This window comes from Apteryx mantelli, chromosome 23 (genome assembly GCF_036417845.1).
Source record: "Apteryx mantelli isolate bAptMan1 chromosome 23, bAptMan1.hap1, whole genome shotgun sequence".
Taxonomy (NCBI): domain Eukaryota; kingdom Metazoa; phylum Chordata; class Aves; order Apterygiformes; family Apterygidae; genus Apteryx; species Apteryx mantelli.
This window is the reverse complement of record NC_090000.1, coordinates 6,210,022-6,226,007: the sequence shown is the minus strand read 5'-3', so window position 1 is coordinate 6,226,007 and position 15,986 is coordinate 6,210,022. Positions and strand designations below refer to the sequence as shown.

The window sequence follows — 15,986 nt, the reverse complement described above, 5'->3', positions numbered from 1 at the left end:
AGTAGCATGTGTGCGCTAAGTAAGTGTTGCTGTGTGCTGTGTACCAGAGGAGAGGGGCAGGATTCGGGGCCAGCGTGGGCATCCGTGCTGCCCAGGGAGGACTTTGTCACGTGGGCCGTGGCAGAGGACCGGGGTCTGGCTGGTAGAAGCGGGCGCAGGGTTAGGGGGCGGGAGCGGCTCGCCAGGGCGCGGAGGCAGGCTCGGGCGTGTCGGTGAGGGGCCTGGTAGTTGTCCCGTGGGCAGTATGCAGCCAGCAGAATGTCTGGAGCGTGGAGCGTTTGGAGCGGGAGGCGGCAGATGGACGCGTGGTCGGGGCGAAGGGCCGTGCGTGTCACGCCGCAGGGTCGTTCCCGGCGGGGGCTAGTCACAGGCAGAGGCCGGCCGGACCGGGCCTGGCGGGCTCCCTGCAGACGTGTCCTCTCGGTGTGGGAGTGTGCGATGATGGTCAGCTTTCTGGGTGAGGCCGGGGGGGCCTGGCATCTGTGGCAGTAGTGGCGGGTGTGCGTGGGGGAGATGCAGGGTTAGGTGCGGCTTTGCTGCGTAGAGGCTGAGGGAGGCTGCGCAGGCGAGGCCTGGCAGAGGGGGGGCATCGCCATTAGGGAGCATAAGCGGGGCAGGGCAGCGTCAGGAGCGGTCGCGTGCCACGGGGAGGCTGGTCGGCGCTATTTAGGTTAGTAAGTTTGTTGGGGTTGCTGCACTTTGGAGGAGGGTTGCGGTGTTGCCTGTTTGCTGTCATTGGGGGTAGTTGTCAGGCAGGGCGCTGGGGGAGGCGTCCGGTTCGGAGAACCGTCAGCGTGATGGGGCGAACCGTGCTAGCGGGGAGCGAATCGACTGCGCGCGGGACCTCCGAGCCGTCCGTCCGGGGGGGGGGGCGTTCGGGCCGGGCGGAGACGTCGGGGGCGCCGGCGGAGGCGAGGCGGCTCGGGCCGGTGCCGGACGCGGTTCGGCAGCGGGCGGCAGGTTGCATCGGGGGTCTTAGGTCCTTCTGGGTAGAGGGGGGTGACTGCCGGGAGGAGAGGGGATGGAGATGGAAGGCGGGCCCACAGCGTTGCCCTCTGGGATGGTGTAATTGCTGGAGTTTTCAGGGAAGGTGGTGTTATGGCTGCTGTCTCTGGGGTTGTGGGCACAAGGCACTCTCACAGGGCAGTGCTGCGGCTTCTCGGGCGCGGGCACAGGGGAAGGCTCCCATTTTGGTGGGAGGGGAGCGGGCTGTGGAACAGGCTGGGTACCAGGGCGGGGAGAGAGCAGGACTAAGGGGGGGGGGGTGCGGGGTGGCTGTTTCTGTCTGGGTGGTGTGGGATTTCAGCATGGCTGTGCATTCTGGATGGCTGGGGCGTCCAGCATCGGAGGCGCAGGAGAGATCGGAGGCGGCGGCAGCCGCCTGGCGCCTTTGGAGCGGAGATGTGCCGGAGAGGATGCTGGCTGTGCGGTGAGATGTGATCTGTGCTTGTCGTGTGCATTGTACTTGGAGGTCAGGTAAGGGGTGCGTGTTGGCGGGGGGACGGTCGGGATTGTCTTTTTGCTTTGTCCAGTGGGCAAGGAGGGGTGTCAGAGCTGTGTGTGGGGGGGGGGGGTGTCAGGAGGGGCCGCAGGGGCGGAGGGACCGGGCAGTCCGGTCCCCAAAGCGGGAGGGAGCGCGTCAGCGGGAGACTTTGCAGGGGACGGGGCCCGGAGGCCGCCAGGGCAGGGAGGGGTGCCGGTTGCGGGAAAGGCCGCGGGCGTGTTTTGGGGCAGAAGCGGTGTGCGGTGACATGGGCGCCTTTGTTTGCGTCAGGTGCCGGAAGCTGCGTGGGGGAGAGAACCGTGTGCAGGAGGAGCCGCGTTGTCGGAGCCGGGCAGGAGTCCCGCGAGCAGGGGAAGAGTTCTACGTGCGGACGATGCACGAAGGAGCGTCTTGCCGGACTTGGGAAGCGTCGGAGCTGAAGGGCTTTGGTGTGACTGAGGAATGCTGTGCGTTGCGGGAGGGAGGGTATCTGGGAGCGTGGAAAGAAGAGTTGAGCTACGGAGCCAGACCAGCTTGTAGAGCGGCGCTTTGGACGCGTGCGTGAAGGCCCTTGCCGTCGGAGTTGTCAGGAAGGAGAGCCGGGAGGCTGTCGCGTGGAGCCGCGGGACTCGGCGCAGAGCAGGTAGGCCGCCGCGCCGTGCCCGGGAGTCGGCCGGGAGGGACGCGTGCCGGGAGGGCGTCGGGGGGGGGGCCGGTAGCCGTTCAGCGTAGGGGAGACCGCCCGCCGTGCGGCTCAGAGACGTGAGGTGTGGGGTATTTGTCTGTGCTGTAGGGTCTGTGGAGCATCTTGTTGTCAGGAGTGTCCTGCAGGCTCTGGGTCAGGTGGTATTGTCAGTTGTACAGGGAGGCTCCTGTTGGAGTCCTGGGAAGGGGCGTGTGCGCGATGGTGGGACGGGAGCCTTACTCGGCAGAGGAGAGGTGGCCGGGTGGGAAGGTTTAGCGTGGAGAGGAGCAGGTTGTGGTGGTTGTTATGCATGTTGTGCCTAAGAAGTGTGGGAGAGGAGAGGAGAGGAGAGGAGAGGAGAGGAGAGGAGAGGAGAGGAGAGGAGAGGAGAGGAGAGGAGAGGAGCGGAGCGGAGCGGAGTGGATCGGAGTGGAGTTGGCTTTGGGTAGAGGCTGTGTTGGCAGGGGGTGATGTGGTGTGGGGGGCCAGAGGGAGCCGGCGTGGAGGGTTTTTGCATGGGTGCAGGGAAGCGTGGAAGGGGCTGTGTGGAGAGGCTGAGGGGTTGTGTGGGGTCGGAGCCCTTGGATAGTGTTGTGTGCAATGTTCTCGGGGGGGGGGGGGTGTCAGCAGAGCAGGGCTGCGGAGGGGGGGAGCGTAGCTTTGCTGGAGAGCATCTGGGCGGGAAGGAGGCCTTGCGCTTTGTGCAGCATGCTGTAGGGTGCAGTGTCGGGACTGGTGTTTGTTTGAGGTTGAAGGGTGGAGGGCCTTGTTTGTATCTTGGGTGCGGGGGGGTCGGAGCGTACAGGGCAGGAGGGGGTTCAGCTGTTTCTGGGGTGCAGGGGGTAGGGAGGTTGTCCGGGTAGACGCAGGGTTTTTTGGCAAGCGGGGTGGAGGAGAAGGCATGTTGTGCTGGAGAAGGGAGGGACTTGGGGGGGGGGGTAGGATAGTGTGAGGTAGTACCTGGTGCTTGTGCAAGGGAGGAGGAGGCAGCGACGAGGCAGGGCTGTGAGGAGGGAGCGTGCTTTGAGGGGCAGGGGTCGCGGCGGAGCGTACGAGGGTCCGCAGGGGGCGGCGGGGCGCGGCGGAGGGGCGCGGGGAGGACGGCACGGGGGTGGGTATGGGGGCGCTCAGGGGTAGAGGGGGCCCTGGGGCCAGGGTGCGTGGAGCGTCGGGTCGGGGCCGTGCTGGGAAGGAAGAGGTGGCCTCTGCGTGGGGTGGAATGTTGGCAGCGCTGTCTTTTTTTTGGTGGTTTGTGAGGAGAGATGCGATGTGTTGTTTTGTGGAAGGTGCTGGGTTGGGCGATGGGGGGGGCTCGCGCAGGGCTGTGCTATGGGGCGGGGTAGCGGCAGGAAGGTTGGAGAGGGGGTGCCTGCCTATGCAGTGCTAGGTGTATGTGGTGTTGGCTGGGGGGCGGGGGAGCGTACGATGCGGTCTAGGCCGTGTGCCGGGAGCGGTCTGGTGAGCGGTGTAGGGTGCGGCGTCGCTTCCATGGGGCTTTGTGTCGCGGGCCTCGGGTTGGTTAGCGGTGTAGCGTGGAAGTTTGAGGGCAGGTTGTTTCTTAGCGGGGAAGGAAGGGAGTCAGGGCAGTGTGAATGAGTGAGAGAGTGAGCAAGCGAGTGAGGAACTTCTTTGGTAGGAAGTCGGTTGGTTAGTTTGCTTGTAGATCAGTCTGTGTGGCAGTTGGTAGGGAAGTGGATCAGTAAGTAAGTAGGTCTGTGGGGTGTTTGTTTGCTCTGAGAGCGGCGTCCGAGCGGGAGCGGTCTTGCCGCGGGCCGGGAGGCGGAGGGCGAGGAGAGGGTCAGGGGATCGCGCGGGGGTGGCCGGGCACGCTCACCAGGGTAGGAAAGAGCAGGGGTGTGAAAGCACAGGGACGGCCAGGGCGGCGGGAAGAGCCGTGTTTGGCGCGGGGCGATACAGGGTGGCCGTGGGGAGGGAGACGGCCGTGTCGGGGAGGAAGGGATCTGGGGGACGGCGTGGGATGGGAGGGGGCGAGGGAGGGGGTCGGGGGGTCGGTTTTGTGGATGGCTGGAGATGGATCCTGTGTGAGAGTGTGTTTTTTTTCCCTTTTTCCTAGGTGCCAGTGCCACGGAGAGGGTGTGCGCGGCAGCGGGCCCGGCGTCCGGAGGCGCGGGGGAGGGACCCTCGGTCCGCGGAGGCTCTTTCGGCCGGCAGGGCGAAGACGGACGCGACGATTTCGGAGGGGATGCCGGAGGCCGTAGCGGCGGGGCCTCATCCGCGTGGCCGGAGCTGCGGCGTGGCCGTGCGGGAGTTAGTTTTTGGCACGTGGAGAGCGGTGTTAGCGGTGATGGGTTCTCGCAGTCTGCGTCCGTGTTTGGGGAGGCGTTCGCTCGGCAGGAGAGAGAAGACGGGGCAATGTCTCTCGGCGGTGAGGCACGCGACGGCTCGTGACTTGACAATAAAGACTTCTTGTACTTTGAGATTGTGTCTGTTGGCGCTCATTTGCCTGCCAGGTACCCGGGGGCCGGTCGGGACCGCGCGGGGCGTTCGTTCGCCGGGCAGAGGCGGGGGAGGGCACGCGTTCCGGGCGAGGTCGCGGCGGGAGGAGCGGGTCCCCGGAGGGTGCCTGGGCTTTGTCCCCCAGTTCTGGGCCGGGGCGGCAGGGTCGCGGCGTGGGCAGCGGGAGGGGGGGGCGGCGGGCGTGAGGCAGCGGGAGGGCGGGGTAGCGGTTCTGGGGGGGGGGGTAGGCGATCGCGTGCCGGTCACGGCGGGAACGGCGCGGGTCTGGGGCCGAGCAGGGGCAGGGTCGGGAGGGTGTCGTGGGCGGGGGCCCGGCAGCTTCTCAGTGAAGGTCGGGGGCTCTTGTCTGTGTGGGGGGCTGGGTGTAGCTCGGGTGAGTCAGTGAGTGAGTCAGTAGGGGGTATGTAGGTGTGTAAGTAAGTCAGTAAGTCAGTAAGTACGTCAGTAAGTCAGTAAAAGTAAAAGGAAGTTAGTTAGTCTGTTTGTCAGTCAGTAAGAAAGATAAGTAAGTAAGTAAGTAAAGTAAGTAACTAAGTGGCTGGTGTGGGGAGGCGGGTGACCAGTTGGGGCCATGTGTTTGTGCAGGGTTTGGTTAGGGATAGGTTGTTTGAGGAAGTAAGTAAGTAAGCAAGCAAGTAGGTGAGTCAGTCAGTCAGTGAGTAAGTGTGTAAGTAAGCGTGTAAGTAAGTAAGTAGATGAAGTAAGAAAGTATGGTTAAGGAAGTAAGTCAGTCAAATGCAGTCAGTCAGTACGCAAGGAAGTCCGTCTCAGCCGAGGCGGGGAAAGTCAGTCGGTCGGCGCGTCCATCGGCGAGTCAGCGAAGCAAAGGAAGGGAGGAAGTGTCAGTAAGTGAGTGAGTGAGTGAGTAAGTAAGTAAGAGAGAAAGTAAGTAAGTGAGTGAGTGAGCAGATAAGTATAGGCAAGGCAAGGCAAGCCAGTCAGTAAGTCAGTCAGTAAGTCAGTCAGTCGGTGTAGGGAAGGACATCATAAGGCAGTAAAATGTCAAGTCAGGAAGGAAGGAAGGAAAAGTTTTTGTTTGTTTGTTAGTTAGTTAGTTAGTTAGTTAGTTTGTTGGTTTGGGGAGTAGGTAAAGTAAGTAACAAGGAAACTAGGTATGTATGGAGGTCTGTAAGTAAGTAAGTAAGTCAGTGAGAAGTTAGTTACTAAGTATGTCCAGTCAGTCAGTCAGTCAGTCAGTCTGTCAGAAAGGTAGTTTTTGTAAGTGTGTAAGTAAGTTAGGTAGTAAGGAAGTAAGAAAGTAAGAAAGTAAGTAAGTAAGTTAGGTAGTAAGGAAGTTTGTTTTAGTAAGTAAGTAAGTAAGTAAGTAAGTAAGTATGTAAAGGCCGGTAGGTAGGTAAAGGTGGATGGAAGTCAGCCAGCCAGCCAGCCAGCCAGCCAGCCAGCCAGCCAGTGAGTGAGTCAGTCTTTCTTTCTTTCTTTCTTTCTTTCTTTCTTTCTTTCTTTCTTTCTTTCTTTCTTTCTTTTTTTAGGTGGGTAGGTAGATGATTGGTTGGTAGGTAGATTGGTTGGTAGGTCGGTCAGTCAGTCAGTCAGTCTTTCTTTAGGTAGGTAGGTAGGTAGGTTGGTCGGTCAGTCAGTCAAGTCAAGTCAAGTCAAGTCAAGTGAAGTCATTAGGTAAGTGAGTAAGTAAGTAAGTTTGTAAGTCAGTAAGTAGCTAAGTAAGTCCATGCAGGCAGGCAGGCAGCAAGCAGGCAGCAAGTAAGTAAGTAAGTAAGTAAGTAAGTTGTTAGGTAAGTGAGTAAGTAAGTGAGTAAGTAAGTGAGTAAAGTTGTTAGGTCAGTCAGTCAAGTGAAGTCAAGTGAAGTCAAGTGAAGTCATTAGGTAAGTAAGTAAGTGAGTAAGTAAGTAAGTCAGTAAGTAATTAAGTCCAGGCTGTCAGTCAGCAAGTAAGTAAGTAAGTAAGTTAGTTGTTAGGTAAGTCAGTCAGTCAGTCAGTCAGTCAGTGAGGTATGTGACCGAGTCAGTGTGTGAGGTCAGCTGGCGTGTCAGTCTGCGGCGGAGGACGGGTCACGGGCGACGGACCGCCCGGCAGCGTTCGCGCAGGGCCCCAGGCAGCTCGCTTCTGTCTGTCAGTCAGGCGGCGAGGCAGGTAGATGGCAGCGAGCGAGCGAGTCAGTCTGTTTGTCAGTCTGTGAGTAAGTGAGTAGGTCAGTTGGTCTGCGGGCGCCGGGGGGCGGGCTGTCGCCGTTTTTGTTTGTTTGCTTGTTCTCGACGGTCTGGGCACACGGTCGAGGGGTGGGGGCGAGCGGAGTCGGGTAGGTAAGTAAGTAAGTAAGTAAGTAAGTAAGTAAGTGTGTGTGTCGGCGGATGCTTCCCTACGGGCCCTCGGCGGGCAACCTCTGCGAGCGCCTGCCTGCCAGGGCGCTCCTCTGGCCAATGCGGTGTTCTAAGGGAGGGGAAGATGGAGAGATGATAGGTAGAGAGGTAGATGGGGAGAGAGGTGTTTTTGTTTGTTTCTGCGGCTCGGGCTTCCTAGGGTCGCTCTAAGGGCTCCGTTGCGCCGCGAGCCTTGCCGGGCGGCAGCTGTCCGCGGTGCTGAGCGAGAGGGGCTTCTGCCCGGAGGGGCTCCGGCCCGGCAGGTGCCCGAGCCGGGCCGCCTCCGAGCACCGAGTCCCGGGGGGCCGGCCGCTCGGAGGCTGGCGGCCAGCGGCCCCCTGCGAGGTGCCCGCCAAGAGGAGCGGCCAACCAGAGGGCGAAGCCCTCTGGTTGGCCGCTCCTCTTGGCGGGCACCTCGCAGGGGGCTGCTGGCCCCCTCTTCCTGAGAGGGAGGGAGGGAGGGAGGGCTCCTGTTGCTTGGGGGGTTCTCCCCTGCTGTGGTGCCCGGGTAGCCCTTCTGGCCCGGAGGGGGGGACCCCCCCCTGTACGAGGGGGAGCGAGGCCTTACCTCCCTCCGTGGAGCTCCTGGAGCTGCCGGGGCCCCGAGTGCCGTGGCCTGCCCAGGGAGGGCTGGGGGTGGCCGGGCAGCGTGGCGGGCCCCGGGTGCCCCGGCCTGCGTGCCCCGCGCCAAGTGCCACGCTAAGTGCCCCGTTTGCTCGTCCCCGTTCGCTGCGCTCCCCCGGTCGCTCAGGACCCCAGGGGCTTATGGGAGGCAGGGGGCCCGGGGCGGGAGCCCCCAGGCAGGGCCCCGAGCCCATTGGCCGGCCACCCAAGAGAGGCCGCCCCCCTCCTCGCCGAGAGGCAGGGCCCAGGCAAGGCACCCATTGGCCAAGGGGCCCGCCAGAGCCCACCACGACCAGCCCGCCACCCACCCAGAACCAAGTCCTCCAGGCAGCCGCACCACCCAACACAGCCAACCATCATCACACCCAAGACCACCACAGCCAGGACCCCCAGACCACAGCAGCCCCCCCCAAGACAGAGAGACAGAGCCCCCCACAGAGCACATCATTGCCCAGAGCGCTGCACCACGGCAGCCCCACACAAACACACACACAGGCCACAGGGCCCAAGGGGACAGGACACTCCCCCTGGGGCCCACAGCCTCCCAGGGACACCCCTGAGAGCTGAGGGACACACAGGGGGGAGTCAAGCCTCCCCCCATGTGCCTCTGAGGCCTGAGGGGCACACAGGGGGCAGGCAAGCCTCCCCCCTGTGTGTCCCTCAGCTCTCAGGGGCACACAGCAGGGAGACAAGCCTCCCCCCTGTGTGCCCCTCAGGCCTCAGGGGCACACAGCGGGGAGGCAAGCCTCCCCCTTGTGTGTCCCTCAGCTCTCAGGGGCACACAGCGGGGAGGCAAGCCTCCCCCCTGTGTGTCCCTCGGGCCTCAGGGGCACACAGCGGGGAGGCAAGCCTCCCCCCTGTGTGTCCCTCGGGCCTCAGGGGCACACAGGGGGAGGCAAGCCTCCCCCCGTGTCCCTCAGGGGAGTCCCTGAGAGGCCATGGGCCCCAGGGAGGCCCCCCTCCACTGGCACACAGGCCCCAGGGGAACACCAAGGTGCCCCTGGGGCCACCAGGCCACCAGAGGGCTGTGGGCCGCAGACAGAGGGAAGCCTCCCTCTGCACCCCACAACCCCCCAGGCACCTGCCGGCAGCCTCCCTGTGCGCAGGGGCACCTCGGCATCCCCCCGGGAAGGGCCGGCAGAGCACAAAGTCCCAGGCCGAGCGAGGACTCGCCCCAGGGCTCACGAGACCCCAGCAAACCGCCCAGGGGGTAAAGGCACAAGCAGAGAAGCGAGCATCTCTCTGGCCCCGCCAGCCCCCGGGGCAAGCTGCACGGAGCCCGCGAGCCCCGGGGCGACTCGGCACAGGGCCGTGCGCTCGGCCGGCACTCGCCCGGGGGACGCCGAGGCGCCCCTGCGCGCAGGGAGGCTCCCCGGCACCGCCCGGGCCCCGACCCAGATGCCAGGAGGCTGGCCAACAAAGAAAGAAAGAGGGACGCAAGCATCCCTCGGGCTCCCCAGCCGTCCAGCTAAGGGCAGAGGGCCCGCGAGCCTCGTCGGCCGCCCGGCACCTCACAGGCTTTCGGCAACCTGCCGGGAGGCTCGCGAGCCCCAGGCCTCGCCCCACACCCACAGGACACCACACCACACAGAGAAAGCCCCCTGAGCCCCACTGCCCTCCGGGACCCCCCGGGAACCCAGCAAAACAAAGGACGACGCTAGCATCCCCCAGAGCCCCGGCACCGCCGGGCCCGATCCCAAAACGCGGCGAGACACCCACGAGCCCCTCAGCTACGCAGGACCCCCGACAGCCACGACGCCTCCCGGCCAAAGGAGCTAGCCCACGCCGCTGCCCCGGCCCTCCCACAGCTCCGCAGAGATCCCAGACCCCTCCGACACTAACAAGCAGCCACAAACAACACCAGCACCCTTGCACGCCCTGCAAGCCTCCAGGGAGGGACCGCAGCGCCCCAAAGCCAGGGGGGACGCGGGCATCCCCCGGGACGCCGGGTCCCTTCAGAGAGCGGCCAGAGGCCGCCAAAACCACAGACCCCCCCCCCCCCCACCACACACACACAAGCCACACTGCCACCAGCCTCCCCAGTCTCCACAGAGCTGCGGGACACAGAGCACAGGCACCATCCCCCTAACTAACTCCCACCGTCAAGCCCCGATGCCACAGCCCTCCGCAATGCCCCAGGCCCCAGACAGACCCACAGAAACAGACGCTCCCCTAGCCGCACGCCACCCCAAACCGCCAGGGAAGCCCAGAGCCAAAGGACACGCCACCGTACCCTGGACCCTGCCAGAACACCGCCCCGGATCACCTGCACCACAAACCCACAAACCTCGGCACCCCCTATGCTGCCACCCCCCCACAGTCACACTCATCCCCCCCACCAAAGGACCAGGGACCGACCCATCCCCAACCCCCCTAGGGCACAAACTGTCCAACACCACCCCCGCAGACCCCACGGCACCCAGCGCCGCCAAAGCCCGGCCTGGCCCGGCCAGGCGGCATGACCACACACACCCCTGCACTACACACCCACAAAGAAAGAACCACACCACACACAACCACCCTGTGAACACCAGCCACTAGCCCCAACAACCGACCACGCTGCAGATCCAGCCCCTCCCTGCCCCAGAAACACAGAGCCCGGGCGACACCCTGCCGGCCTCGCAGACCCCACCGCCCAGACTCACACAACCCACAGACGCGGAAGCCCCGAGCGCCGCTCCCTCCGTGGCACCCGCCGGCCACTCCGCGACAAACCCCAGGACGCCGAGCCACACGCATCTCCCCAACCTCACGAGACCCTCCGCAACCCCACGCTCCAAGGTGCCCTACCTATGCCCTCCGTCCCCAGGCTCCAGCCCCTGCAAGGACAGAGCCCCCCTGCCTCCCCACGCGCCACCGGCTTCGTTCCCAAACGACGCTCCGCCCCGGCCGCTCCCTCGCAGCCCTGAGGCTCCCCGAGACGCTCCGAGCCTCCGCCGCCACGGTGACGGCCCCAGCCCCAGACCAGGGACCCTCCCCACAACAATCCCGAGGGACAAGGACCAGCACGGGCACCCACACAGGACACCCACCCTCCAAGCCAAACGCTCCAACTACCTCAAGGCCCTGCCCGACCAGCAATGGCCCCCCTCCCGGGCCTGCCCCTCCAGCCCCGACCCACAACACCGATGCACCGCAACAGCGCTCCCCGACCACGGGCCGACACCCCCCATGCCGCAGACACCCCTGACACACCAACGCTACACAACTCCCAGGCCCTCCCGACTGCCCGGTTCCCCCCCCCCACAAAGCACACACCACCCCTGGCCCAACCCTCACCTCCCCACCCCTGCTACCTAGCTAACTAACTAACTAACTAACTACGTCCTCCACCACCCACACCCTCACCAAGCACCACTGGAGCACACACCTCCAGACTCCACGCACCCCGCACGCTACCACAGCAGCCCCCGGCCAGACACCGTGGCCCGCGCCCAGGGCCGCTCACGCGATGCCCCGCCAGGTCGAGGGCCTCCACCCCTCCCCCTCGCCCCTTCCCCCTCCTGACCCCCCCCCCAGCTGCCCCCTGCGCTACCTAGCCTCCGCCAAACAGATCTCACCATCTCCCCAAGCCCTATCACCTCCACCGACCGCCACCACACACAGATCCCCAGACATCCCCGTCCCCCCCACTCCCAGGCAACTGCCACAGCCCAGCCACACGCCACCAGACAGGCCCCACAAGTTGACAAACAGCAGCATGCCAGGGTACGAGCCCCAGGGGACGGGCACCAGAGCCCAGCCTCCCGCGCACGTCCCGAACACCACTGCCGGGCCGCCGCGCCAAGCCACCAGGCTCCCTAGCGATCACAGCAAGCCACACGCTTCCAGCCCTGCCCAAACCTGCACAGCCTGGCCCCTGCACCCCGACACCGCCTGCCACACGCCACCGCACCCACACCAGACACCCCCAAAACAGAGCACAGCGAGCCCAAGCTTTGCCCTTCCTCCCACGCTCCCTAGCTCCCCCCACACCCTGGTCCAACACCACACGGCTTCCCTAAAAATGCTCCCGGCTCACCCAGACGCTCCGCAAACCTCCGTCCCGGCAGCCACCCGCCACCGGCCCGGCCGCTGCTCCACAGAACACTCGCCACATACCCTATGCCTACCCCACCGCAACCCCACGCTCCCGCTGCCAGCCGCACGCAGCAGGCAGGCACCCCGACGCCGACACAAACTAGCCGACCTCCAACCATCACGCTGCACCCCACGACAGCCTGCCCACGGCCACCTCTCACAGCATGCCACAAGGCCCCACTCCACCAGGACAAGTACCTGCCCACCTGCGGCGACACGGCCCCGCGCCCCCTTCCCGGCCACCCCAATGCACACACCGCCTCTGACACGCCGCACGCCAGCCCCACGCACGAGCCTCCAGCTCCATCGCCCCACGATGCAGACAGACCCCCCCCTTTGGGCACAAAAAGACACCCTACAGGACCCCTCCCCACTTCCCTGGCACACACCCCACCGCACGCGCCGCTGCACCCACCTAAAAGGCCTCCGCCTCGGCCGGGCACTCCAGCGATGACGCGCGCCTCCCGCCGCCGCCGCCGCTCGTAGGCCACGGCTAGGCCCTCACGCCCGGCCTCTCCGGGAGACTCCCATCCGCAAGGCCCGCTCGAGCAGACGGCCGCTCAAAAAAACACCACCACCACCACCACCTCCACCACCACCACCTCCACCACCGCCACCAACTACGGCACAGAAGTCCATCCGGTCGCTGCCGCCCCTGTCCGGCAGCCTTCTCAAAGCGACGCGCTCCAAATCCCGGCTCCTCCGACACAGCCGGACGACACGTCCCGCACGGGCTTCTTCGCGGCCGGCTCCGCCTCCGCCGCCGTCCGCCACGGCCGCGCTCCGCGGGAGGCCGCGGCCGAAAGAGTCCCGCTCCTCGCCTCGCCTCCTCCGGCGCCGCTCTTCCCTCGGGCGCGCGTGCCTGCCACACACACTGCCACGCACACAGAGCACTACATCACCTACCATACAGGATGATGCTGGCGTTGGTGTTGCCCAGCTTGTTCGTGGCCACGCACGTGTAGTTGCCGTAGTCCTTCTCGGACACGTTGAAGAAGGTCAGCGTCGACATGCGCCCCTTGCTCTCGATTCGCACCCCGTCCAGGCCGTTCGCTAACCTGCCACCGGCCAAAAGAGAAAACCCTCAGAGGGGACGGAGGGCTCGCCCGCCCCCCTGCCGCGACCCTCTTCCCGCCTCCACCCCGGCACCGACCTCGCACGGCCGACAACAAACAGCCACAGAGGCCGGCCAGCCCCCCCCCCCCCCCCAGCACACACACAAACGGCCCCGACACCCACCCCTGCCCAACCCAGCCTCCCCGGCACCACACAGGCACCCCCTCGGCACGCCCCGCACCCCGAGAGGCAACCCTCCTCCCCGGCTCATCCTCGGGGAGCGCTTCCCAACCGCACCCCGGCACCCCTCTCCAGGGACCCACGCACGGCCCGCACGCCCGCCGGCCTCCCCCTCACCTGGTGTCCTCCTTGAACCACTGAAACTCCGCCACGGGCACGGCCGAGGCTTCGCACTGCAGGATGCCCTTCTGGCCCACCGAGGCGCCCGTGTTCTTGGCGTTGGAGATGAACGGCGGGTCTGCGGAACCCCTCGACCCCGTCAGGACCCGACACAGACCGAAAGGCCGCACGCCCCTTGCGACACACCCCCTCCAGCCCCAGGCTCGCACGACAAGGGCCACCGCCACAAAGCCGGCACGCCACAGACCCGGCCCCCCTGCCGGCACCCACCCGCACGGCTCCCACAAAACCCCACTCTGCCCTGCCACCTCCTCCCTGGAACAGACGCCAGGCTCACCACTGCCCGCGCACCCCCTCCAGAATGGACTCCGCCAGCACCTCCCCACGCCACCGAGGGGCTCATCCGGCCCCCGCAGGCCCAGACAGGCAAGGCCCCCGTGCCACCAACTGTCACGGTACGCCCACCTCCACCACCAAAGAGGAGGAGGACCCCCACCACCACCGACTACGGCAAGTCAGCCAGGCACACACCCCCAGATCCCCACCCCGCCACCTCTTCCCCCTAGGCAAACGCTCCCGGTGCCACATGCCACGCAGAGAGCTCCCTCGCCCTCCCGGCCCCGCAACGCCACCCCCCCGCGGGCCAGCGTGTCCCGAGACGGACGCCGGCAGGCCCCGGAGACCCCCGAGCCGGGACGCACCATCCCCCTCTGCTTACAGTTTACGGTGACCTTCACTTTCCGCACGTCAGGGGCAGCCACATCGTTGACAGCACTGCACTCATACTCCCCGGACTGGTCCCGCGTGATGCCCGTGATCTCCAGGTACTCGTCCTCGCTCACGAACCCGGGCCCTGCGACACACAAACAGCACACGCCACAATGAGAGACAGGCACATCTCAGAGCCCAGGCAGCCCACCCGGCGCCCCGATCCGGCCCCGCGTTCCCCCTGCCGTAGCGGCCGGCAGCCTCCTCGGCCAACACGCGGCACACCCCACATGGCTTTGGCAAGCTCCAGCGTCACCTCCCGAGGCACGCTCCAACCTCACCCTTCTTCCCACCCCAACACACAGGAGGAAAGGCCTGAGCTCCAACCCAGCACTAAAAAGCTCTCCGGCAGCCACCACGCCAGAAGCCAGGAGGCCGACGGCACCGCCCGCCCCCCGCCCTCCCGCCAGCCCCCCTACCCACCCCTTTGGCTCTGAGCCCTCCTCATGACAACAGGGGAGCACAGGGGGCGCCGACCCATCCGCCCCTACCGCCTCGCCCCGGGCTCCTTCGCCCGCCCCAAAGCACCCCAACAACGCTGTACCACACACAGGACAACTGCTACAATGCCACGGCCGCTCCTCGAGCGCCTCCGCTCGCCCCTCCGCCCGGCACGAGCACGCATCGCGGCGTCAGGGCGGGCGCCCGCCTCAGCAGTGCAGAAAGGACACGGGGCAGGGACCGGGAGCCTTTCCCCACGGCCACCCCGCCCAGCGGGGACAGATCCTCCACAGCACAGCACAGCACCCCTCCTAAACACACTGAGCATTCACCTCTCAAACAAACAGACACACCAGAAGAGCCAGCCAGAAACTTGACGCCCCACGCCCCGCTCCCCTTCCCCCAGCCTTACAAACCCACCCTGACGCAAAAGCAAAGGACAGCAGCGTCCAGCACGGACGCCGGAAACCCCGGCGCCGACGCCGGACGGGCGGTCACGCTACCCGCCGGGCCGCGAGGCCGGCCCCCTCCATCAGAGACCGGACAGAGGCAAAATGCAACCCTCCGCAGGCTCGGGGGCCGCCAAAGCCTCCCGCGTGACAAAAATCACGTCACACGCACAGCCCAGGACTCAGGAAACCCCGGCACATCATGCACCCTCTCCTCTCTCCAGACCGCCACACGTACCCCCCATGCCAGGCCACACGCACCAAGACACAGCCGGCTCGACGCTCACCTCCCGATCCCAGGCCTCACGCAAACTCTCCCGCCTCCCAAGCCCCCCACGCACTTTTCCCGGCGCTCACCGCCCACCAACGGGTCCAACGGGGAACCGGGGGACCCGCACTCCACCCGACCGCCCGGCCCCGGGACTCCGCCGCCGGCCCCCAGCCACGCGCCGGCTCCCGACTGGCCTTCCCATTCTGACAGGCAAAGGGAGAGGGAAACGGCCCAAGGAAGCGCTCCCGCAAACGGGGGGCTCCCTCCCTTGGCCCCACAGGAGCATCACCAGAAGGACTCACAACACAGGAAGGGGACAAAAAGGCAGGCAGGCAGACACACACACCCCAGCTCAAAAGCAGGCACACGCCCGGCAGAGGCGTGCGGCAGAGACACTCCTCCTCACGCGCCTCCTCCAGAACAAGAGGCTAAGCAAACAGATGGGACTCGGCTCGCCGAGACCCCGCAGGGAACCGCCGGCCTCCCCGGGACCGCCGCGCCGAGCGCCGCGCCCGGACCCCCGAGGGCTCCTCTCGGCCCCTCGCCCCGCCGCTCCGGGAATTCGGCGGCCTCCCGACGGGCCTTCCCGCCGCCGAGCAAAAACCTCCCCCGGGCCTCCGGCACCTGGCGGAAAAGAGACGCCGCAGCAGGCCGACGGCTCCCGCCCGCTCTCCTCCATCACTTACAGGCACCCCAGCTGCCATCACCCACAAAAAAAACCTGGCCAGCTCCAAGTGCTACCGAGGGCCCCACACGACTGGAACCCAGCGCCCCGGAGCGCCACGTTCGGCCCATGTCACAAGCAGGAGCTCCACAGGCCGAGAGGCCGGAGGGGACCGTGACGCCCCCCGAGACGTCCCGACGGCCACGCCTCGGCTCGGCGCCCGCGGCCCCTCCGTCCCGGCGGCCCGACGCGCGGACGCGGGCGGCGAAACCTCGCCTCGCGACCCCGCC

The 15,986-nt window shown here is 65.8% G+C and overlaps 1 protein-coding gene across 2 annotated transcripts in view; it reads right to left on the bottom strand.

Moving 5' to 3' along the window:
* OPCML (opioid binding protein/cell adhesion molecule like) overlaps positions 1–15,986 on the bottom strand; it is a 372,466-nt gene that overhangs the window by 594 nt on the left and 355,886 nt on the right. For both annotated transcript variants that reach the window (XM_067309996.1, XM_067309995.1), the window contains 3 exons: positions 13,822–13,956; positions 13,101–13,221; positions 12,594–12,745 (listed from right to left, as the gene is read on the bottom strand). In XM_067309996.1, the coding sequence (XP_067166097.1) occupies positions 12,594–12,745; positions 13,101–13,221; positions 13,822–13,956 (408 nt within the window). The remainder of the gene's footprint in view (positions 1–12,593; positions 12,746–13,100; positions 13,222–13,821; positions 13,957–15,986) is intronic.